This window comes from Caretta caretta, chromosome 4, assembly GCF_965140235.1.
Source record: "Caretta caretta isolate rCarCar2 chromosome 4, rCarCar1.hap1, whole genome shotgun sequence".
In the NCBI taxonomy this organism is placed as follows: domain Eukaryota; kingdom Metazoa; phylum Chordata; order Testudines; family Cheloniidae; genus Caretta; species Caretta caretta.
In genome coordinates, this window is record NC_134209.1 from 111,319,216 (window position 1) to 111,343,182 (window position 23,967).

Below are 23,967 nucleotides of genomic sequence, written 5' to 3' on the forward strand. Positions count from 1 at the left end.
GACACCATTCCTGCCCATCCTGGCTAATAGCCATTGAAGGACCTATCTTCCATGAATCTATCTAGTTCCCTTTTGAATCCCGTTATAATACTTGCCTTCACAACACCCTCTAGCATGGAGTTCCAGAGGTTGACAGTGCGTTGCATGAAAAATACTTTCTTGTGTTTGTTTTAAACCTGTTACCTATTAATTGTATTTGGTTGTCCCTAGTTCTTGTATTATGAGGAGTAAATAACACTTCCTTATTTACTTTCTCCACACCAGTCATGATTTTATAGACCTCTATCATATCCCCCAGTAGTTGTCTCTTTTACAAGCTGAAAAGTCTCAGTCTTATTAATCTTTCCTCATACGGAAGCTGTTCCATGCCCCTAATAATTTTTGTTGCCCTTTTTTGAACCTTTTCCAATTCCAATATATCATTTTTGAGATGGGGTGACCACATCTGCATGCAGTATTCAAGATGTGGGCGTACCATGGATTTATATAGAGGCAATATGATATTTTCTGTCTCATTATCTGTCCCTTTCTTGATGATTCCCAACAATCTGTTCGCTTTTTTGACTGCCTGTGCACATTGAGTGGATGATTTCAGAGAACTATCCACAATGACTCCAAGATCTCTTTCTTAAGTGGTAACAGCTAATTTAGACCCCATCATTATATATGTATAGTTGGGATTATATTTTCCAAGGTGCATTACTTTGTATTTATCAACATTAAATTTCATCTGTCATTTTGTTGCCCAGTCACCCAGTTTTTTGAGATCCTTTTGTAGCTCTTCCCAGTCTGCCTGGGACTTAACTATCTTGAGTAGTTTTGTATCATCTGCAAATTTTGCCACCTCACTGTTTACCCCTTTTTCCAGATTATTTATAAATATGTTAAATAGGACTGGGCCCAGTACAGATCCCTGGGGGGACACCACTATTTATCTTTCTCCATTCTGAAAACTGACCATTTATTCATACCCTTTGTTTCCTATCTTTTAACCAGTTACCAATCCATGAGAGAACCTTCCCTCTTATCCCATGACTGCTTATTTTGCCTAAGATCCTTTGGTGAGGGATCTTGTCAAAGGCCTTCTGAAAAATCTAAATATACTATATCCACTGGATCTCCTTTGTCCGCATGCTTATTGCCCCCCTCAAAGAATTCAACATAGTTGAATTAGTCTGGCTCACCTGTGTTAGCATTCTTAAATTTATAAAAATGTGTTTAGTGTTTAGACTTTCTGATATGCCTGTAGGATGCTGCATGTATTAATCTCACTTATAGCATCTGTACCCCGTGTTATAAGGTTGTATTAAGGGTTTGTATTGTAATTCTCTGAGATTGTGTAAATCATCAAACAAGAAAGGAAGATTACTTAATGTATAATGCTGGTTTCCTACAATTGTTGTTAGGTCCTTCCCACTAAGAAGGCCTGTTAAGGTTTCACAATGGCTCATTTGGTTTCAAAGAACACAGACTTTGTTAATTGCATTCCTTTCCCCCACCCATGAAGAGGACTCATCCAATCAGCTTGACCTCTGGGAGGTAGGGATTAAAAATTCTTAACAAGAGGAGACTGTATTTCTCTGCTGCTTGGCCTTTGGAAGGGCACAATTTCTAAGCATAAGGAAGGGATCACCAGCCACTTGGCCAGGGTTAGCCCTAAAGGATATAGAACATGCTTATTATAGAAGCTTCTATCGCCTTTTGAAACTTAAAACTGGAACTCCTTTGTGTATGTGTGTGCTTACCTGCTTGCACCTTGTAAATAACTTTTTTTCCTAGTTAATAAATCTCCAGTTAGTTCATAGGATTGGCTTACAAGTGTTGTCTTTAGGGTGAGCAGATGATTTTATAGGGACAGTCCTGATTTTTGGGCCTTTTTCTTATATAGGCTCCTATTACCTGCCACATCCTGTCCTAATTTTTCACATTTGCTGTCGGGTCACCTTAGTTGTCTTTGGTGTAGGATCTGTAGTGCAATTGACCTGGGATAAATGATGGATCCTTAAGATTGTTATGACATTAGAACTATAGTTCATAAAAAGTAAATATAGCCATCTGTGATGGGGTGTATAAGTCCCATACTGGCAAACCAAGGGTTAACAATCAGTTGTGGGCCCAGAAGGCCCTACCCAGCCGCACCTGCTGGGCATGCTTGCAGTGGAGGCAAAGCTCAAAAAGGAGTGGCCTAGTTCAGTTGCGGTGGACATAGTGAAGGAGCAATCTTACACCAATAGCTCCTGCAGAGAGGCCATGGGAGCCCTGTACTGACCTGACCAGATCAGACTTTGATGCTGAAGGCTCTAGTGGCGACTGAGAACTTCAGACTAAGACTGATGGAGAAGAGCTCTAGATCACTGCCAGGGAGACCCCTGCCACGTACACACTTGATGAGCCCATAAGCAGACTCTGCTGTGACTTTGGACTGGCAGAGGCTATGGTAGGCAGTGACCCAGGGAACAGGCTTGTGGGGGGCATCTGCTCCAGGCTGCATGTCCAGTCACAGAGCCCTGGGGTGGAATAGGGATGGCCTGAGTTCCCCTACTGCTGGGCAATGCTGCTGGGTTCAAAGGCGCTGTGGCTTTATTTATGGCTTCTTTATTTTTCCCCGTGGGTGCTCCGCCCTGACTCTGCCTCTTCCCAACCCCATTCTGCCTCCTCCCCTGAGGCCCACCACCCACTCGCTGCACTCAGCCCTCCTCCAAGCACCTCCCACCAGCTACCAAACAGCTGATTGTTGGCACCACAAAACAGGTGTGGCTGGTGGGTGCTTAATATATAATCTGAATGAGACCTCAGGATGACAAGGGCTATATAAAAGTATTAACAAAAGTTCAGACACATTTCAATAAATGTATAATTTTAAGATGTAAGCAGAGTCAGGATGAGCTCCACCCTGACATCTGGTGGTGAGGTGTGGCAAGTTGTGGAAAAGAACTTCAGGGGCTGATCTCATTTGCATAGACACACCCACCCCGCCTAGAATGAGCCCATAGTTGCCCAAATGGTCACTTTGGCTGCTGTGGGATCCCCAGTGTCTCTGTTATTGGGGCAGGAAGAATAAATTGTTATTATCCTGATTTTGGGAAACAAGGACAGTGGAACTGTACTTGACCTTTTGTTATGATGGAGGGACTTGCCATCAACTAAGTAGCACTCGCTAGGCAAGGGACGTGAGTCCCAAAACTCTGTGAATTGAGAGAAGCTGGGGACAGGTATTAGTAGCTGGTGGTGTAGGCCCCTTTGTGAGGGCCTGAAACATCAATTGCACCAGCACTGAGGCTCCCACTACTACAAGTAGAAATTACTGAGCACTGTGTTAAATAGTGGGGAGCCTGAAGATCTATTGCTGAGCGGAGCAGTTCGTGAGATGGCGGGAGCTCCTTGCGGAGCGGTTTGTGGGATGGCTGGTGGAGTGGAGCGGAGTGAATCCCTATGGAGCTGTGGGGCAGTCAGCTTCAGATCATGTAAGGTACCCCTTACCTCTTCTCTTCTCCCCCCAGCCCCCACACATTTTTACCCAGACTGGGGAGTAACACTCTGCAGATGAACTTTTGAACTCCGGGGCTGGACTTTTGGGTTGCTGGACTCAAGAGACTTTCGGGTTTTTGGACTCAAGAACCCGAGGGAAAGGACATGGCCCAATTTGTTGTGGTGGGTCTTTGCTCATGGTTTGGTTGATGAACCCTAGTTGTGGTGGTTTCCTAATTTAATGCTGATGTTGTTTACCCCATGTTGTTAAAGATTCTCTGCTACACCAAGACTCTGTGCTTGCGAGAGGGGAAGTATTGCCTCTTTGAGGTGCCCAGGGGTGTGTGTAAGATTTTTCCCAGGTCACTGGGTGGGCGCTCGAGCCAGTTTTGCATTTGCTTTGATGAGAGGGAACCCCTGTGTATTGAACCCGGCCCTTGCTGCTATCAACTCGGCCTGGCAGAAGGGTTACAAATACAATTTTAACTCTTTGTATTTTCAAAGTAAGGTAGCTACTTTATCTACTAATCAATATCAATGTTGTTTACCTCCACAGGAATGTACAGGTGTTTGATCACAAAAAGTTTGCTGTACTGAGCCCCAGAAGCCCAAGTCAAGATGACCTGATCAAACCATGCCTATGCTGCACATCTTTTATGTGTGTGTAGACATATGCTTAGGGTGAAAGTGGGTTGGTGGACATGGATGGCCAAAAGATTCCAATCTCCAGCACATGAGGTATATTCACATCAGTAGTGAAATACATATGGACAGCCACTTGAAGAAGCAACTCGGGATGAGTTGTATGTCCACTATGACCCCTACATCCTTTTCAGAGTTACTGGTGTCCAAGGTATAGTCCTTCATTCTGGATTAAATTACTGGATTATTCAATTATGTAGATGTATTTATTTCAGTTACGGAGAACTGAATTAAATGACCATCTTTGCAAACTGTGTTGCCATGGACAAGTCATTCTCTCTGTGCCTCAGTCTCATTCTTCTTTTCTTCCACCTTTTGTCTGTCTTGTCTATTTGGACTACAAGGACTTTGGGGCAGGGACGCTCTTGCTATGTATCTAGCACAATGGGGCTCCAGTCTTGGTTGTGGCCTCTAAACAAATCATGAACAACAATCCTTATGCAGATATCAAAATTCCTATGGCATTATTATAAAAGTAGGGGTTTGCCTTAATTTCCTCAGTGAGCATTTCCCCTTCCCACATTAATGTGCTGCATTCTGGTTGCCAACTTGGTGCTGCATGTTACCCAAGAGGTGGAATTTCAGTGTAAGTCTATATGAAGCACTTAGGGCACCTTATGTTGTGGAGAATCTCCCTCACATTTAGTAGCACCTTTTATAGAACAGAGCGTCCAAGTAAATTTAGTGGAACTCCTTATGGAGTAACATGTAAATCTATTCTTAAAAACATTAGTGAAAGATTTCAAAAAATTTGGTTCTTCCTTTATTCAGGTTTGAAACAGGCCAAGTTTTTGGTTTTAATGTTTTTTTTTTCTTTAAATTCATATAAATAAAAATGTTCACAACATTTTCACAAACATTGAAAAATTTCTAAAAAGATTATTTTTTTCATAAATTTTCATTTTCTAAAAAGCCATATTTTAAAACATTTTTGAAACATATTTTTAATCTCCTTGTCTGAAAAATTTCAACCAGCTCCAGTAAGGCGCTACTCAGCTTGAGAAAGAATGACCTGCAACGATGAAATATATTATTAGCTCCATGCATGTAATTTTGAAATAAAGATATGCATATTCCATGCTACAAATTTACCTCTGGATTAACTATTGTGTTTCAGAAGAAGCCTATTTTGTCCCCCTCAGAGCCATATGTACATCTTCTCTCTAATGAATATATTAGTTGTTAAGAAGTTTAGTTAAACATCTGTCTTCTCCACATCAGCTGTTCAATGGTAAATTAATAACTGTCACCATTATTATGCCATGATTATAATATTTATGTACTCCAGTCATTCTGATAGATAGGAATATACAGGTAAAATAGATTATCTGTTTGGTTAAAAGTACCAATTAGATGCCGATTGCCTCACTTCATTCTTCCCACATGTGCTTTGGAAATAAACTTTATTTTGAACGATGTAGACGCATCAGCTTTGTCAAATTGAATTGTTTATGATCAAAAGAAGACAATGTTGTTAAACTCCATCTTTTTCATGTATTAAAATCATTGTTGCATGAATACTATTCTGGTTTATGAGCTATCCTTTAAATTTTCCTTATATATAAAGGAACTATACAAATATAGCACTTTATTCTCTCGATTGTGTCCATATGTGTGTATATATTATAACAGTAGAGACGAGTTATTTGTCAGTGATAGGCAAGGGAGGGTAGGATTCCCAAGGGGGATGGATGTCACTGGCATTCACATAATCCCTACTCATATGCCACTTGCACTGTATTATTATTTTTATTCCCATAGTGCCTAGTGGCCTTAGACATAGGCGAGGACCCCACTGTGGTAGAATCATAGAATAGAATATTAGGGTTAGAAGAGACCTCAGGAGCTCATCTAGTCCAATCCCCTGCTCAAAGCAGGACCAACACCAACTAAATCATCCCAGCCAGGGCTTTGTCAAGCCGGGTCTTAAAAACCTCTAAGGATAGAGATTCCACCACCTCCCTAGGTAACCCATTCCAGTGCTTCACCACTCTCCTAGCGAAATAGTGTTTCCAAATATCCAACCTAAGCCACCCCCACTGCAGCTTGAGACCATTGCTTCTTGTTCTGTCATCTGCCATCACTGAGAACAGCTGAGCTCCATCCTCTTTGGAACCCCCTTTCAGGTAGTTGAAGGCTGCTATCAAATCCCCCCCCCCACTCTTCTCTTCTGCAGTCTAAATAACCCCAGTTCCCTCAGCCTTTCCTCGTAAGTCATGTGCTCCAGGCCCCTAATCATTTTCGTTGCCCTCCGCTGGACTCGCTCCAATTTTTCCACATCCCTTCTGTAGTGGGGGGACCAAAACTGGACGCAATACTCCAGGTGTGGCCTCACCAGTGCCAAATAGAGGGGAATAATCACTTCCCTAGATCTGCTGGCAATGCTCCTACTAATACAGCCCAATATGCTGTTGGCTTTCTTGGCAACGAGGGCACACTGCTGACTCATATCCAGCTTCTCATCCACTGTAATCCCCAGGTCCTTTTCTGCAGAATTGCTGCTTAGCCAGTCAGTCCCCAGCCTGTAGTGGTGCATGGGATTTTTCCTTCCTAAGTGCAGGACTCTGCACTTGTCCTTGTTGAACCTCTTTATTTTGGCCCAATCCTCCAATTTGTCTAGGTAGGTGCTGTATAAACACAGAACAAAAAGACTGTTTCTGTCCCAAGGAGTTCACAATCTAAGTAGATGTCTAAAGTCCTTAGGCACCTACTTTTCCACCACTAAAATCCCCAAGGCACATTTGGCACCTGAGCCCCAGGAAAGTCCTGACAGCACTAAGCAGCTCTGTGCTGAATTCCCACCAGCTGCCTCAAATTGGGGAAGGTCCCTTGTGTCCTCCATCTCCTGTGAACATCCATGCGGAAGCCAGACATAGTCTGACACTTAAGAAAGAGCAATTGTTACTCCTTGGGGAATTATGGAAATGTTTTCAGTCCAAAAATTTAGACCACTTCTAATCACTAAAGCACCATAAGCATTTATAAGCCGTTCTGTGCTTACAATAAGACTCCTTTACACTCTGCAAATGTAAAAGAGCTTTAAAACTTTTACACCTGTTTTATATTTCAGGGGTGTCAAGGTTCCTCCCCCACTCTGAACTCTAGGGTACAGATGTGGGGACCTGCATGAAAAACCTCCTAAGCTTATCTTTACCAGCTTAGGTCAAAACTTCCCCAAGGTACAAAATATTACACCCGTTATCCTTGGAATGGCCGCTACCACCACCAAACTAATACTGGTTACTGGGGAAGAGCTGTTTGGACGCGTCTTTCCCCCCAAAATACTTCCCAAAACCTTGCACCCCACTTCCTGGACAAGGTTTGGTAAAAAGCCTCACCAATTTGCCTAGGTGACTACAGACCCAGACCCTTGGATCTTAAGAACAATGAACAATCCTCCCAACACTTGCACCCCCCCTTTCCTGGGAAATGTTGGATAAAAAGCCTCACCAATTTGCATAGGTGACCACAGACCCAAACCCTTGGATCTGAGAACAATGAAAAAGCATTCAGTTTTTTACAAGAAGACTTTTAATAAAAATAGAAATGAAGAAATCCCCCCTGTAAAATCAGGATGGTAGATATCTTACAGGGTAATTAGATTAAAAAACATAGAGAACCCCTCTAGGCAAAACCTTAAGTTACAAAAAAGATATACAGACAGAAATAGTTATTCTATTCAGCACAATTCTTTTCTCAGCCATTTAAAGAAATCATAATCTAACACATACCTAGCTAGATTACTTACTAAAAGTTCTAAGACTCCATTCCTGTTCTGTCCCTGGCAAGAAGCAGCATACAGACAGACACAGACCCTTTGTTCCTCTCCCTCCTCCCAGCTTTTGAAAGTATCTTGTCTCCTCATTGGTCATTTTGGTCAGGTGCCAGCGAGGTTACCTTTAGCTTCTTAACCCTTTACAGGTAAGAGGAGCTTTCCCCTGGCCAGGAGGGATTTCAAAGGGGTTTACCCTTCCCTTTATATTTATGACAAGGGGGATTAACAAAGACAATGGGAACAATTCACTAAGAACAATTCACTAAGAAGGCAGGCTGCTACATTCTGCTCTGCCTGAGGGGACAGAGCCTGCCCTACACCTACCTGCTCAGCAACATCCCAAAGCCCCGCCCCTCCATACCGAGCATGCCGCAACAGCATACGAGAGGGACAGAATGTCTCTCATACGCACAACTGCCCAGCCCTACACCCCCAGGGCCCAGGGCTGCTCCAGGTGTCCAAACTGGCCTGCCTGAGCTGCTGGGACTCTTGAAGTTTCCTTTTGCTTCCCCATCAGAAGTCATTTTTCTGCAGGGAAGCAAAGAAAACCGTGGGAGATATAAATTCTGTGCATCCACAGTGATACAGTATTCACCCAGAAGTAAATTGTGGAATATTATACAGTTCCCAGACAAAAAGCTGCATTAAGATGGGGTTAAGAGCACATATTGGTAATGTACAGGGAAAAATTACAGGGATGTTGTAATTTTCCCCAAACAAATATAAACTCAGAAATAACCTCCCCTGCAGTGATGCCCTGCAACAAAATGGGTACTAACTGTGTTAGTATTTTTGAAAAGGATGAGGGGTTATAGTGGAGCACAAAATGACTGAGTCAGCTTTATCATGCAGTTGTGGAAAAGGTTGATATTCTGGGGTGTATTAATGGGAGTGTGGTATGTAAGACAGGAACTATTTGTCCAGTCAGCGGTGCTGCAGGGGTAAGGCAGGCTAGTCCCTATCTGTCTTGGCACTGTGCCCTAAAGTGGCCAGCCAGTCTGGCTCCTAGGCGGGGGGAGCACAGGGCTCCGTGTGCTGCCCCCGCCCTGAGCACTGGCTCCGCACTTCCTTTGACTGGGAACCATGGCCAATAGGAGCTGGGGTGGTGGTGCCAGCGAGCGAGAGCCGCATGTGGAGCCTTCTGGCCCCCCTGCCTAGGAGCTGGACCTGCTGGCTGCTTCTCGGGTGCAGTGCAGAGCCAGGACAGGCAGGGAGCCTGCCTTAGCCCCGCTGACCGGGAGCCCCCCAAGGTAAGCCCACGCCCCAACCCCAGCCCAGTGAAAGTGAGTGAAGGTGGGGGAGAGTGAGCCACCAAGGGAGGGGGGATGTAGGGAGCTGGGCTCAAGGCCTCGGAGAAGGGGCGGGGCAGCGGGCAGGGCCTCGGGAACAGGCGGGGCTAGGATGTTCAGTTTTGTGTGACTGGAAAGTTGGTAACCCTACACAGCGGAGAGAGTCCTGAGTCCAGCAACAAGCAGGTGGAAAACGGGAGGGTTTCAAAGTCCGGTTCAACAAGGGGGGGGAGGGTTGTTTAGTTTCCCTGGGCTTGCCTGCTCACAGGGGGCTGGGACTGGATGACCTCTCCAGGTCCCTTCCAGCCCCACAGTTCTATGCCCACCCACGGGATAAGGGTTATCACCGCCCCCGTGGGGGCTGGGCCGAGTCAGCGGGCACGCCGGGGAGAAGCGACAAGGGCTGCTGGCGGGTTAGGCAGCCGCTGCCTTGCGGTGCTGGGTAGCGGGTGCACGGAGTTGGGCCAGTGGGGGGGTCCTGGGGCGTAGCTGGGGCACTTGAGGGTCCTTGGGGCGCGAGGAGAAGCTCCGGCGGCGGCGCTCGGGGCAACGCTCCGCCTGCGGCCGCAGCCCACGGGGAAGGGCTGGGCGGCTCGGGGCTCCTGCGCCAGTCATCCCAGATCGCTTTGCGCATGCGCGGTTCCTTTCCCTCGAGCCGCACGCGGCGGCGGCGGCGCTGGGCGGGAAGCGGCTGGGCGCTGCCAGGTTTGTGACTAGCTTGGCCCCGGCGGGCTCCCCGGGCACGGGGCAGGCGGAGGGTGCAGGGGGGACCGAGTCCCGCCTTCCCCAGCCGGGGACAGAGCCCAGGTGTCCCCCAACTCCTCCCTGCAGCCGCTCGTCCCCTTCCACTGCTGGGGACAGATCCAACCGTCCTGACCCCCAGCGCACCCTCCCTGTTACTAGTCCCCACTCACCTCCCATAGCTGGGGGCAGGACATAGGAATTCCGACCCCCAGCCCCTCCTGCCAGCCAAGAGCCCCCACGCCCTTCCCACAGCCCAGCACAGAACCGAGCTGTCGTGACTCCCGCAACTCTCCCGCCCCCTTTCTCTTCCCGTTCTCGCCACGCTCCGCAATTGGTACCAATGTTTTAATGCATATCACTGTGGTGTAAGGTTGACAGCATGTCATCTGTGTTGCATAAATCATGGAATGCTGAATTTTTATGCCTTGTGTGTTTTGGTTACCTGTCGAGCAATCTGAACTTCCAGTCAACCAATTTTTTTCCAAATGATTTTTTTTGTTAAAAGTCATTGTTGGTAAGCCAGTTTCATGACATGCATAATTTTTGAAGGATGAGGATTGGCAACACCAGTGTCAAAAGTATGGTCTCTTTCTGTTGTAATTCTTCTTTCCATGTGAAACATTCAGGTGGTACCTTTTGCTAGACTTCAGTTTGGCTGCCTATGGTCAATCCAGCTGTTTTAGCCCAAAGAGGGCCCAGTGTAAGAGCAGATGTCATTCTTCATCAGCTATGGAAGACTGAGGCTCAGTAACTCCAGCACAGATTGGAGTTGGGGGAAAATTTCACCCCCCAACACAGACGCCCCACCGTAAGGGCCAAGAGCACAACATAGTTGGCTCTGAAATGTGGGAGGGGATTAGAATAAATTGGAAAATTCTGCCTTGTGGTTCAGTGAGGGCCTGTTAATGAGTTACTGAGACAGGTGGGTCCCCAGCACAGTTGTAATCAGCCACGGTACTTGGACATGGCAAAGTATCAGGACACACAATGCCAGGATGTTGTACAGGATATACAGTCCCCTCTGGCCCCTGCATGGGAAAACCGGCAGCTGCCAGAGCTCACGCAGGGGCATGGTACTGAGGCCTATTTGTCTACCTTCGAACGAGTGGCTGAAGCTTGCCGGTGGCCTAGAGGAGAATGGGTGACACGACTTTTACCAACCCTCCGAGGAAAAGCCCAACAGGCTTATATCAGTCTGGACACCAGAGACAGTAGAGACTATGGGAAAGTGAAGGCAGCCATCCTGCAAGAGGATGGCATCAGCCCAGAGATGCAGCGCCAGCACTTCAGGCAGTTCTGTTACCATGATGTCAAGGGGCCCCAAGAGGTTTACAGCCAACTCCAGGAACTTTGCCATTGCTGGCTGAAGTCAGAGATCCATACCAAAACGCAGATCATGGACCTGCTGGTCCTGGAGCAATTCCTAACCACCCTGCCAGAGGAAATGCAGAACTGGATCTGGAAACATGGCCCTGAGACCTGCACTGAAGTGGTGGCCCTGGCAGAGGGTTTCTAACTGGGACAGCCGGAGGCTGGGAGACGGGGGCTACAGGTGAGATCACTGAACCCTGAAGGGTGAGGGAACTGGAGGGATATCAGGCTGTGAGGCCTTCTTCTTGCCATGATAGGGATTTCTCTGTGTTCTTAGGTAGGCCCTGTAAATGCTGCCACCTTTGCTTTTTGCCCAAAGAGCAACAATCAGGACCCATTTATCTGGGTCAGCCAGGAGCTCTCAGGAGAGAAATTGGTTCCATGGTGCCATATCATTGTGTTCAAGAAGGTGCCCCTGATAACTGTGGGCACTTAGATGAGGTTTTGGGAATTTTGCCAATCACTTCCAGACCAACACTGACTGTTGGGTGCTGAACAGGAGGCTCAGGGCTTCAGGCTTCTGCCCCACCAGACTTCTTCTGCCCTGTGGGTTGGGAGACCCCCAGTTGAGAACTGCTGTGGTAGAGGGTATTACCCTGAGGTAGTTGAATGCAGGACAGCCCTGCTGGTCTAATATTCAGAGCTCCCCATCTCACTGTCATGGCTAAATTTCTCTGGTCCCATCAACTGGCCAAAGAGAATCTCTGGCTATCAACACTTCAGCCATTTCCCCCACTGCTGCACCCCTAAATCACAGGGACATGGGAGAATGTCCTGGTCCATCATTTCCTGTTGTCTCCCCAGTGGCTCTTTCAGACCTGACTCGAAAGTGAGCCCTAGATTCACTGTAATGTTTGTCTCTTTCCCAGGTCATGGTGCGTTTCAAGGTTGAAGAAGTGACCTCAGAGAAGATGGCATCCTCTAGAGCGTTATCGGAATCTTCTGCCTCCCAGCTGGAACAGCCACAGCCCAATCTGGAGCATATATCCCAAGGGGAACTGATATGGAGCAAACCCCTGGAACCCCAGTATGAGCCACCCTCTGTCTCCAAAGAGGACCTCCAGCCCCTCCAGAAAATGGATAATAAACCTGATATGGCAGAGGATGAGGTGTGGAGGCATCTGAGGGGAATATCTAGGACTGAGCGTAGGGGGAGGGAATGTGGGGCACTGGCTAGCTGCAGAGGATTAGCAGTGTAATACGGGCCTATCAGTATGGCCCAAGTTTGGCTCTGGCCCAGGTGAGAGCCATTCCAATCTGATAGCTGCTTGTCAGCCCATCTGAAACTCCAGGTACCCATTTTACCAAATCCACCATCACAACTGACCTGTTCTTAACGCCTCTATGGAGAGAAGCAGGAAAGTGTGGGTTACGAACACAGATTTTCCCCTGGCCTCCAGAGCCGATCAGCATTGGTTTGCATGAAGGGGGATGAAGTAGAGAAGCTTGAATTGCTGCTGTTACTGCTCTGGGAATCGAGAGGGATAGTTATGACCTAGTTCAAACCCAAATTAACAGGCTTGATGTTGGCCTGTATTATAGAGTCAGTCAGACAAGATGGTCATAATATACAGATTTTAAGGCAAAAAAGGAACCATTGTGACCATCTCGTCTGGCCTCCAGAATGAGACAGGCTGAAAAATCACCTGATGATTTTTGCATTGAGTGCATAACTTCTGGGTGACTACGGCATATTTGACTGAGCTAGAGGAAACTGGCCTGTGCTATGCAAGAGGTCAGACTAGATGGTCATAATGCTCCCTCCTGATCTTAAAGATCTTTGAGGTAGGTGGATGTATTAGTATCCTACTTCAGCTTACCTGTTTTACCCCACCTTTTAACAGTGTGTCTGTGCAGCCCCGATCTGTGTTACCAGGTGTCTGTGAAGTGTTTGGCACAGTGGGGCCTTGATCTTGGTTGGTGCCTCTGTAACTATAAATAATAGGTATATGTGCCTACATAGGTACATATACACCCTAATATAAATGTTCTATTATTATCAAGTGTGATCTGTGTATGTTTACACAGCTGCCTTGGTACATCAGACTTCTTATGCTACTACTTGGATAACTGTATTCCAGGAAAAGAAAGCTGGAAGGGTTCAAGTCAAGGTTGTTGGGTTTAATTTGTGACAGATCCTTTACAGTTCCACTTTTCTTTGGTTTCTTTTCTCCCAAGGAACCTGATTATATTTTGATTCTCTTGTGGGTTTTTTTTTCCCTTTCCTTTCAGCAGTTGATGTGATCTTGACTGAAGATGAGGAAGTGAATCCTTGGCAGGAAGCGCTCAAGGAAATCGGAGTGCACAAGATGTCATCTGGAGGTCAGAAAAGGAGCATATCTCAAAACCAGGACTCAAGAGGTCAGAAGAGGAGCGTGTCTCAGAATCTTGATCTGGAAAAAGCCTGTGGGGACCAGCACAGCTCAGAGAGTCAACAGGGAAAGCCCCCGGGGAGAGCTGCAGTAAGCCCACTCCCCATGGGGGAGATGTAAGAGACCTCAAAGACATCACAGTTCCCCAGAAAACCTCTCCAGAACAGATCCCTTTTCAGTACACTGAGTGTGGGAGACTCTTCAGTCGCAAGTCAAACCTTCTCCAGCACCAGCGAATGCACAAATCCTACAAGTGCGCACAATGCTGGAAGAGCTTCAATCACAACTCAGCACTGACCCAGCACCAGGAGATGCACTGTGGGGAGCACACTTTTGAGTGTGCAGTGTGTGGCGACCACTTCACACGCAGCCCCAGCCTTGTCATCCACCAGAAAATACATTCAAAGGAGAAACCTTACCAGTGCACAGAGTGCAGGGAATGCTTCCTCACGATCCCTGAGCTTGTGTCCCATTGGGGACTGCACACATGACAAACTGTGAGCAAGTAAACAGCAGGTCTGGAAATAGAAACAAGGCCCTCTGAATCGGGGTTGGTGTCTTATCCAGGGACCGTTCTGATGGTCTGTATGTCGGTCTGGTCTGTCCATTAAATTAATAGAGTCCAAAGCCAAAATGGACCATTGGAACTTTCCTGAAATAATTCCTAGCTGTATGTGGATCACAGTGCCAGAATATGTTCTGGGCCTCCCAGAGTAGAGGCAAAGACAGTTCTTGCTCCAGAGATGCCACAGGATTCATATCTAAAGAACATTTGTTTTTGTACATAATTAAATATCTCAAATAAATGAGATAAATAAATGTCTCAAAGGGTTTTGCAGTCCTTATTCACACCTCTCCCAAAGTACTAATCCCCAGAGCCAGAGATGGATTCAGTGGCGGAACCAAGAACAGAATCCAGGAGTCTTAGCATACAGTCTTTCACTCTAAGAGGTGAGTGTTGCCCCTTCCTGAGGTTACCTCTCCTTTGGTAATTTGAGGCCTGGTCTATGCTACACAGGTCAACATAAAGCAGCTTTTGTTGCCCTAATTATGTCATTGTCTACACTACAGCCTTGTCCCATCAATGTAAGTGCCCTAGTACACAGACATATCTCCACCTTATGTTAGGGTGACACTGTGTCTGTGTAGACACTGTATTACTTACCTCGGCTGTTAGTTCTGTTGTCCAGCAGAGATGTGAAATTAACAAGAAAGCCAGGCAGCTAGAGCCCAGCTGGACCCCACTCCGGATGGGAGCCCGTGCAAGAATGGACCCTGCTAGACCCTGTTCCTACCTGGGAGCTGAGCGAGAAGCCCGGGCACCTGGACCCCGCTCCCGGCTGGGAGAAGCCCGGGCGCCTGGACCCTGCTCCTCTCAGGAACAGGGAGGAGAGAAGCCCTGGGCAGCTTCCCCCACCTCTCCCAGCAGGGAAGAGCGGGCAGCCAGCCTCTCAGCTGCCCCTCTTAGTTCGGTGGAAGCGCGCCTCATGAGGATGTGCACCGCTGACCCAAAGAGGGTACTGTGGACATGCTGTAAATCAGGGATCTCGAACTCGAATCACCACGAGGGCCACATGAGGACTAGTATATTGGCCCAAGGGCCGCATCACTGACACCTTTTCATATAAAGGTACAAAAGCCCCCCTGGCCCCATCCCCACTCCACCCCTTCCATTAGGCCCCACCCCTGCCCCACCTCTTCCCACCCCTTTCCCGCCCCCATTCCAACCTGGAGGTAGGCAGAGGAACGGGGACATGGCGTACTGGGGGGAGGGGAGCTTGGCAGCCCGCAGGAAATAACTCCCGGGGAGAGGGCATGGGGAGCTTGGCGGGCCACAGAAAATAACCCTGTGGGCCACGTGTTTGAGACCCATGTGTAAATCGACCTAATATAGGTCAACTTAAGTTTTTAGTGTAGATGTACCCTTAGAAACTCTAATTCCCAACATGTGCAGCCCTACACATGGTAACACCAATGAAAACTTCCAGTGTTTGGCCCCATACTACTGTAGCTTACAGCCAGTCTACAAGCATGCAGGTCACACCCTGAGTGTCTGTGTGCTAGGCAGCCCTGGTTCAGCAACTGTTGACCCCAGCAGCCTAACTATAGCCCAACTCGGGCTTCCACCCTGGGTTTCAACTAGCAAGATGACCCCGACATACTCCCAGTCCAGAATTTCCCCAAAAGCTAGTGCCCTGAAGTGTCCAGCCCTCACCAGAGAAATTATAAAGTTTGTTGCTTCTTTAAAGAGACACAAACATTACAGCTTACTAACTTAACTGGGGCAAATCCTCCCTTCCCTTCAAACACAGTGTTGAGTTAGTTTGTAGTAAAAAATAAAACAATTTTATTAACAATAAGGCATACTTTAAGTAATGCCAAGTAAAAGGAATAAAGATAGAAATGGGTACAAACAAAGTGAGAATGCACACCTAGAACTTAATCTAGCAATGTACAGGCTTTGTTCAAGATGGTTTCTCTCCAATCTTCATTCTTCCCACATGGCTAACTTTCCCTCAGTCATGACCTTCTGCAGAAATACAGGATGCTGGCATCCCTTGTCCTAAGTGAAAGATATTTGCCTAAGCAGGTTTCTCATCTGTATTCAGTTTCCAGAGACTTCAACCTCCCATTGGTTGAAGCACTCATCTTTCCCAGCTTGCACAAGCTCTGTTCTCTTGTGTTTGTCTAGTGATGGATGTCAAAGATGGCTTCTGTCTTGGCTTATATTTTCCAAAGTTTAATAACCTTTTTTCAAGAGGCAGGATGCCCTTAGGTTGTTCTTCCCTTCCCTGTCTCAGCTGGCTATGCTGACAAGCTAAGGGCAAGGATGGACAGAGAAGTCCTCCCATGCTACACCATGAACCAAGCCCTACAGCTAGCAAAGGCACTAAGAAGCCAAGGCTTCTCCCGCAAAAGCCACAGTGTCTGATGTGCCGGCTCCTACAGCATGGTCATGCCAGCATGAGTATTAGGCATGAACACCAGTGCAATGTGGCTGCTCATTTAGACAAGCAGGTTTATATGTGTAGGTCATTAAGCTGGGTTTACTATGGCGTATAGACATACCCAAAGATACTGGGATTCAGGGAGTTGGCTCTCCCCTCTCCTCTACACATATCACTGGTCTCACTGTTAGCCCTCCAAACTAATTGGTAAATCGTAAATTAAGGGCCATATTCACCAGGCTGCACTGTCTGTTTTGTGCTGCTTTGCTGGGCTACTGACTCTGTGCCTAAACTTTAGGAGTTGGGGTGCAGGAGGTGCTGAGGGCTCCAGCTAGGGGTGCAGGCTCTGGGGTGGAGCTGGGGATGAGGGGTTGGGAGTACAGCATAGGGCTCCAGGTGGGAAGGGGCAAGATATTTGGAATATGGGAGGGGGCTGTGGGTTAAAGCAGGGGGTTAGGGTGTGGGAGGGGGTACAGGCTCTGGGCTGGGGGTACAGGCTCTGGGGTGGGGCCAGGGATGAGGGGTTTGGGGTGCAGGAGGGGACTCTGGGCTGGGGGGGGTTGGGGTGCATGGGGGGTGAGGGCTGGCTGGGGTTGTGGGCTCTGGGGTGGGGCTAGGGATGAGGGGTTTCGGGTACAGGAGGGAGTTTCGGGGGGGAGGGTTCGGGGGCAGAGGTTTGGGGCTCGGGGTTGGTGCTCGGGCTTACCTTGAGCAGCTCTCAGTCAGTGACGCAGCAGTGCTAAGGCAGGCTCTCTGCCTGTCCTGACTCCTCGCTGCATCCCGGAAGCAGCCAGCAGGTCCAGCTCCTTGGTCGGGGCGGGAGAGCCAGGAGGCTCCGCACGCTGCTTTTGCCCTCAGGCACCGCCCCCAGCTCCCATTAGCCATGGTTCCCAGCCAATGGGAGTGCGGAACTGGTGCTCGGAGCAGGGGCAGCTAATGGAGCCCTGGGCCCCTCCCCCCACACTTAGGAGACAGACCTGCTGGCCACTTCTGGGGCGCAGCACAGTGCCAGGAAAGGTAGGGAATAGCCAGCCTTAGACCCACAGAACCACCAACTGGACTTCTAATGGCCGGGTCCATGGTACTGACCGGAGCCACCAGGGTCCCTTTTCGACTGGGCGTTCCGGTTGAAAACTGAACACCTGGCAACCCTACTTTCAGTGCTGAGGCTGACTCCTTTATTTGGGACAGGTTGAGCACAGTTCTGCTCCCCTTTATTCATACAATAAAGACAACAACATTGATAACAGCATGTCACTATCCCTGCATTCAGTACTAAAGTGATTTGTAACCCAACACCAGCCAAAGTTGATCACTTTGAACAACACCGCTCTATCTGCTGGTCTGCTGCAGTTTCCACGGTATACATCTGATGAAGTGAGCTGTAGCTCACGAAAGCTCATGCTCAAATAAATTGGTTAGTCTCTAAGGTGCCACAAGTACTCCTTTTCTTTTTGCGAATACAGACTAACACGGCTGTTCCTCTGAAACATGTCAATACAGTTTGCTCCTGAAGTGTCTCCCCCTCCCAGCTAGCTGTCATTCAGTTCATTCAGCCCCTGTTTCCACTTACATAAGGGCTGGAAACACTTTGGCTTACTAGGGCCTCATAAGACTGATGGGTGACCTCTGGTAAACATTTAGCCTGTTCAAAGGAATGTTTATTGTCTTTAAGTTTTCTCCATACCCTTTTACCTTAAGAATAAATGTGCGTGTGTAGAAAGAGCTGTGTGGTAACTTGTAACAGCTGGTAATACACTGGTCATAGCTCTTGGAGAGAAAGCAAAGGGCAGTCACCTGGCCATTAGGCTGACTGAGTTTATGAGAAGATCACAGTGTAAGGCAGGGGGGCTATTAAAACCGTCCCTCACTCAGAAGGTAGCAGGACAAGGGTCCCTGCCCAGAGACACGTGATGACTAGAGACCTGACTGTGAACTCCTGGAGTGGATCATGGAAGAGGAGATACAGGGTGCAGTTACTCAAACTGTGATGGAGGGTTGTGGGGGTGGGGGAGTTGAGAGGGGTAGATGAGTGCTGTGGGCATTAGGAGACATGAGGGATAGGTGGGAGAGAGAGTAGAGAGCTAGGTGGGAGCTAGGGGGCTCTTGGGCAGGTTGGGGGCTCTTCGGGGAAAAAGTGAGGTTTAGGGGGTGCTGGGAGGGCAAGTAGGTGGATGCTGAGGAGTCAGGGGTTTCAGGAGTAGGTGGTGCTGGGGGAGCATTAGGAGTTTCTTGTGAGGGTGGAGGGAGCTAGGGGTTTAGCTAAGGAGGTTTAGGAAGTAGCTCTTGGCAAGTAGGTGGGTGATGTGGGAGTTAGGGTGCCCTATGGGAGTAGAAATGGTGTTCAGTGGGCTCCTGAGTGGTAAAAGGTGCTGTAGGTGTTAGGAGTGTCTAGGGGGTGTCAGTACCTATACCCCTCTGAAATGGCTGCAAACAACAGAGCCAGTCCCTAGCCAACACTGTCAGTGGTATCTGGCTCTACAGCTCTATGCTTTCACAGGGTGCCATAGTGCTAGTGAGGCCCACATGGATGTAGATGTTTCTTCCTAGAAGGGCTATGCTTGTTAAATACTAAGATGGGTGAACTTGAGTGCCTGGTATTAGATGAAGATATGGTATAATAGGCACCACAGAAATTTGGTAGAATGATGATAATCAATGGGACAAAATGTATAAGAATGGCAGAGTAGGTCATGCTAGTGGGGAAGTGGCACTATATGTGAAAGAAAGCACAGAGTCAAATAGAGTAAAAATCTTAACTAAATCAAACTACTGTATACCATAGAATAAATAGAATTTCCATGCTCGAATAATAAGAATATTGGAGTAGGAATATACTGCCAATCATCTGATTAGGATGGTGATGGTAAAATGCTCTGGGAGATTAGAGAGGCTACCGCCCCCCCCTCTCTCCCCCAGGAAATCCAGTAATAACAGGGGATTTAAACTATCCCCATATTCTATATGTACATGTCATCTCGGGATGGGAAGCACAGATGAAGTATCTTGACACCATAAATGACTGCTTCTTGGAGCAGCTAGTCCTAGAACCCACGAGGGGAGAGGCAATTATTGATTTAGTCCTAAGTGGATCTGATCCAAAAGGTGAATATCATTGAACGGTTGGTAATAGCAACCATAATATAATAAAATTTAAGATCCTTGGGGGTGGGAGGAGAATACCAAAAGATCCCATCACAGTAGCATTTAACTTCAGAAAGGGGAACTACACAAAAACGAGGAAGCTGCATGGAAACTTTTTACAAACACCATAACAGAGGTTCAAATTAAATGTATGCCCCAAATCAAAAACATAGTAATGTTACCTAGGGTTCTTTCAATCCAAAGCTCTTGGTAACTTTTACTTTGTGCAAGGTGGTGTCAGGAAATAAATCCAGGGAGACACGGCTGTCCAACCGATAGATGGCTGACACAAACAGGACAACACAGGAGTGCTTTTACTTAAAGCTAAACTTAGTCTCAAGCACTTACACACGTCCACAATAGGTTAGTAATACACCCCCAACCCTCGATAATTACCAAAGCTGAGTGTGACTCTCGAGTGGCACAGCGACAGGCTTCCATTGGCCAAACTTCCGTCTGCCAGTGGGGACCCCAAGATGCATCCAGAGTGAGTGTCCCTGAAGAAACCCTCCCAAAGAGTCTGGCTACCTAAAACTTTTCCCCCTTATTTATACATTAGTAATACAAGACATATCACTTAAAGAAAACTTGCTAAGCAAGCAGTTTTTAAAGGTCAAGCAAGAGGTTTCCTTATGGTCATCAATTAAACAGATATGTTTTTTTTTTCCAGAGTGTGCATGCCTTGAGACCCTGACAGACACATTCCTGAGGGCACATATAGACAAGCTCCCTGTTTTTCTAACATACATATATCAGCAATTTCAACATTCTTAGCAGGAAGGATACTGGGTCAAGCTGCCCTTTCTGTGGCACCCAAAACCCACTCCCCTCCTGCCTTGGTTAAGCTAAGGCCACTGCATGGCCAATTTATGGCCTGCTGACTTGGCTACTTTTAGCAATAGTGGTTTCAGACACTTTACTGGTTTGCCAAAGTCTCCCCATACAGTAAGAGGACCAAAAAAGTGCCACCATGGCTAACCAACAAAGTAAAAGAAGTGGCTAGAAGGAGATTGCCATATCTGAGCCATTCTTAGGTGACAAATCTGAAGAACTGTTGCAGCTTGAGGTGTCAATAGCAGAGATTTGGGAACAAATTCATAAATTAAACAGTAATAAATCAGTAACAGTAATAACGTGACCAGATGGTATTCACTCAAGAGTTCTGAAGGAACTACAGATTCAAATTAGATTCAAATAAGAAATTACAGCACTACTAACTGTGGTATGTAATCTATCATTTAAATCAGCTGCTGTACCATGTTCGTAAAAAAAGACTCCAGAGACGATCCTGGTAATTACAGGCTGGTAAGGCTAACTTCAGTACTAGGCAAATTGGTTGAAACTATAGTAAAGAACAGAATTATCCTTGAGGGGGTCAACAAATGTGTGGACAAGGATGATCTAGTGGATATAGTGTACTTGGACTTTCAGGAAGCCTTTGACAAGTCCCTCAACCAAAGGCTCTTAAGCAAATAAGAAGTGATGGGATAAGAGGGAAGGTTGTCTCATGAATCAGTAACTGGTTCATGACAGGAAACAGGAAACAAAGGATCAGTTTTCAGATAGAGGTAAACAGCGGTGTCCCACAGGGATCTGTACTGGGACTAGTACAGTTCAACATATTCATACTTGATCTGGAAAAAGGAGTAAACAGTGAGATGGCAAAATTTGCAGATGATACAAAATTATTTAAGATAGTTAAGTCAGAGGCAGACTGTGAAGAGTTAAAAAGGGCTCCCCAACACTGGGTGACTGGGCAACAAAATGGCAGTGAAATTCAATGTTATACAAAGTAACGCACATTGGAAAACAATCCTAACTATACATACAAAATGATGGGGTCTAAATTAGCTGTTACCACTCAAGAAAGAGATCTTGGAGTCATTGTGGATAGTTCTCTGAAAACATCCTCTCATTGTGGAGCAGCAGTCAAAAAAGTGAACATTAGGAACCATTAAGAAAGGGATTGATAATAAGACAGAATGCCACTATATAAATCCCTGGCACCCCCACACCTTGACTACTGTGTGCAGCTCTGTTTGCCCCAGCTCAAGAAAGATATACAAGAATTGGAAAAGGTACAGAGAAGGGAAATAGAAATTATTAAGGATATTGAACAGTTTCCATATGAGGGGACATTAAAAAGACTGGGACTTTTCAATTTGGAAAAGAGATGACTAAGAGGGGATTTGATAGAGGTCTATACAATTGTGAATGGTGTGGAGACACTGAATAAGGAAGTGTTATTTACTCCTTCACATAACATAAGAACTACCTATCACCCAATGAAATTAATAGGCAGCAGGTTTAAAACAAACAAAAGGAAGTACTTCACATAACACACAGTCAACCTCCGGGACTTGTTGCCAGGGGATGTTGTGATGCCAAAACTATAACAGGGTTCAAAAAAGAACTAGATACATTTATGGAGGATAGGTCCATCAATGGCTATTAGCCCCATGCTCTGGGTGTCAGCCTCTGCATGACAGGGGATGTATCACTCCATAATTACTTGTTCTGTTCATTCCTGCTGAAGCACCTGGCTTTGACCACTGTTGGAAGATAGGATACTGGGCTAGATGGACCTTGGGCTGACCCAGTGTGGCCATTCTTCTGGCCTTACATTGTTGGACAGAGTGTGCTCTGTGCCACAATGGTAGGGAGTGGGTATATGACAAGATAAAGCAATAGCCTGAAAAAAGTTAAGGGATCCCTGCCTATCACATAGCTGGGCAGGATATATGAGGAAGCGTAAGTGTGAGGGGGGATTGTCGTTCTTATACTCTTAGGGGAATGGGGTCTCTGCTTTTCCCCTGGCAATGGAGGCACGGCAAAGCTTCTGGGGTTTCTGACCAGCATTTGTCAACCTGAGGCAGACTCCCAGCATGGAAAATTTCAGCCTGAATGGTTAAAGTTTGGCAAAGTTACAAGCAACTGAAAACAGGTACTGAAAAAGGAAAGCATTGGACAACCTTAACTACAGGTGTTATCTGTGATGCTTATAATAAAGCAAGTTATAAGCATACGTGAAGGATTGGTTTTCTTGCTTGTGCAAGAAAGAACTTAGCATCTCTGAACTAGATGAAATGTGGTTTAAAATATCATTTTACTGTCCACTTATTTTGTCTGGTTCTTTTATTCATTTCAGCCTTTTTTAACCTCTTTAATGTATAGTTTCCATTTTCATTAATATATTTAAAATTATTTACTTTTCAAAATGTTATTTTCCATATGTTATTTGTTGTTATTCCAGATAAAAATAACCATAGGCCAGTGTTATTCAATCAGCCTGGTGTCTTCAATTACCTTGTCCCCTACCAAAGTGCAATTATCACTTTTGATTACTCCTAGATAATTAGATAAAGGCATGAGTCCTTGATTTAATAAATTAAGGATCTTTGGTTTATATTGCCCCTTGATGTGCATGCCTAAATCCCATTAACATTAATGGAGGTTTTGCTCAAGCATTAACTGGTGGATATCTCCTTCTCCTTATTATATATGGCCCAGAGCCTAAACTGGTGTAAATTTTCAGACTATGTTAAGGGAATCTTTGAAATTAGTGTATTCAGTTTGTCAGATAAAATAAATGCCAACATAAATGCTTAAACCCTGAGACTGATCCTGCAAACTTCAGTGGAATTACTCACACAAGTAAAAACTGTCTGTTTTGTCTATATAGATTGTAAGCTATAAAGGGCAGGGATCGCTTCTGCATGTATTTGAACAGTGGTGGTGGCAGCAAGCTCCACATCCTATAAGGCTGCACAGGAAGGAGTCATAGCCCTGTATTAATGATGAATATATTTGATTGAAAACATAGATAATGTTTTCATTAAGAGTGGGCAAATTCACCTTGTTTGATTTCTGATCTTGAATCATCCATCCTTTGAGAGTGAATTTGAACTAGTACCTTATTTGGTTTATAGTCTGCTTCAGATGGACTGTGAAAACAGGACTGAGGAGGAAAAATTCTTATGAAAAGCAGCGTGAAAATGGCACAGACACTGCGCAGAGTGAAAATAGTTACAGAGAGAGAGTGGGAAATAAGGAGCAGAGAAGGAGAAAAGAAATTCTAAATGGCAAAAATAAATATAGTTGGTATGATTCTCCTTTCACACTAATTTAAACTAATGTAATGCCAATCAATTTAC

At 46.2% G+C, this 23,967-nt stretch overlaps 1 protein-coding gene and 1 long non-coding RNA gene across 2 annotated transcripts in view; both read left to right on the forward strand.

The window, feature by feature from the left end:
- LOC142071781 (uncharacterized) overlaps positions 1 to 4,942 on the forward strand; it is a 134,973-nt gene extending 130,031 nt beyond the window's left edge. The window contains exon 3 of the long non-coding RNA XR_012667975.1: positions 4,025 to 4,942. This is a non-coding gene — a long non-coding RNA (uncharacterized LOC142071781). The remainder of the gene's footprint in view (positions 1 to 4,024) is intronic.
- A 4,418-nt stretch (positions 4,943 to 9,360) lies between these two features.
- Positions 9,361 to 14,549, forward strand: LOC125636083 (zinc finger and SCAN domain-containing protein 29-like). The gene is given in 4 exon segments (XM_075127983.1): positions 9,361 to 9,420; positions 10,605 to 11,530; positions 12,219 to 12,458; positions 13,582 to 14,549. Coding segments are annotated over 3 exon segments (840 nt in total). The 5' UTR covers positions 9,361 to 9,420; positions 10,605 to 10,942; the 3' UTR covers positions 13,594 to 14,549.
- The last annotated feature ends 9,418 nt before the right edge of the window (positions 14,550 to 23,967 follow it).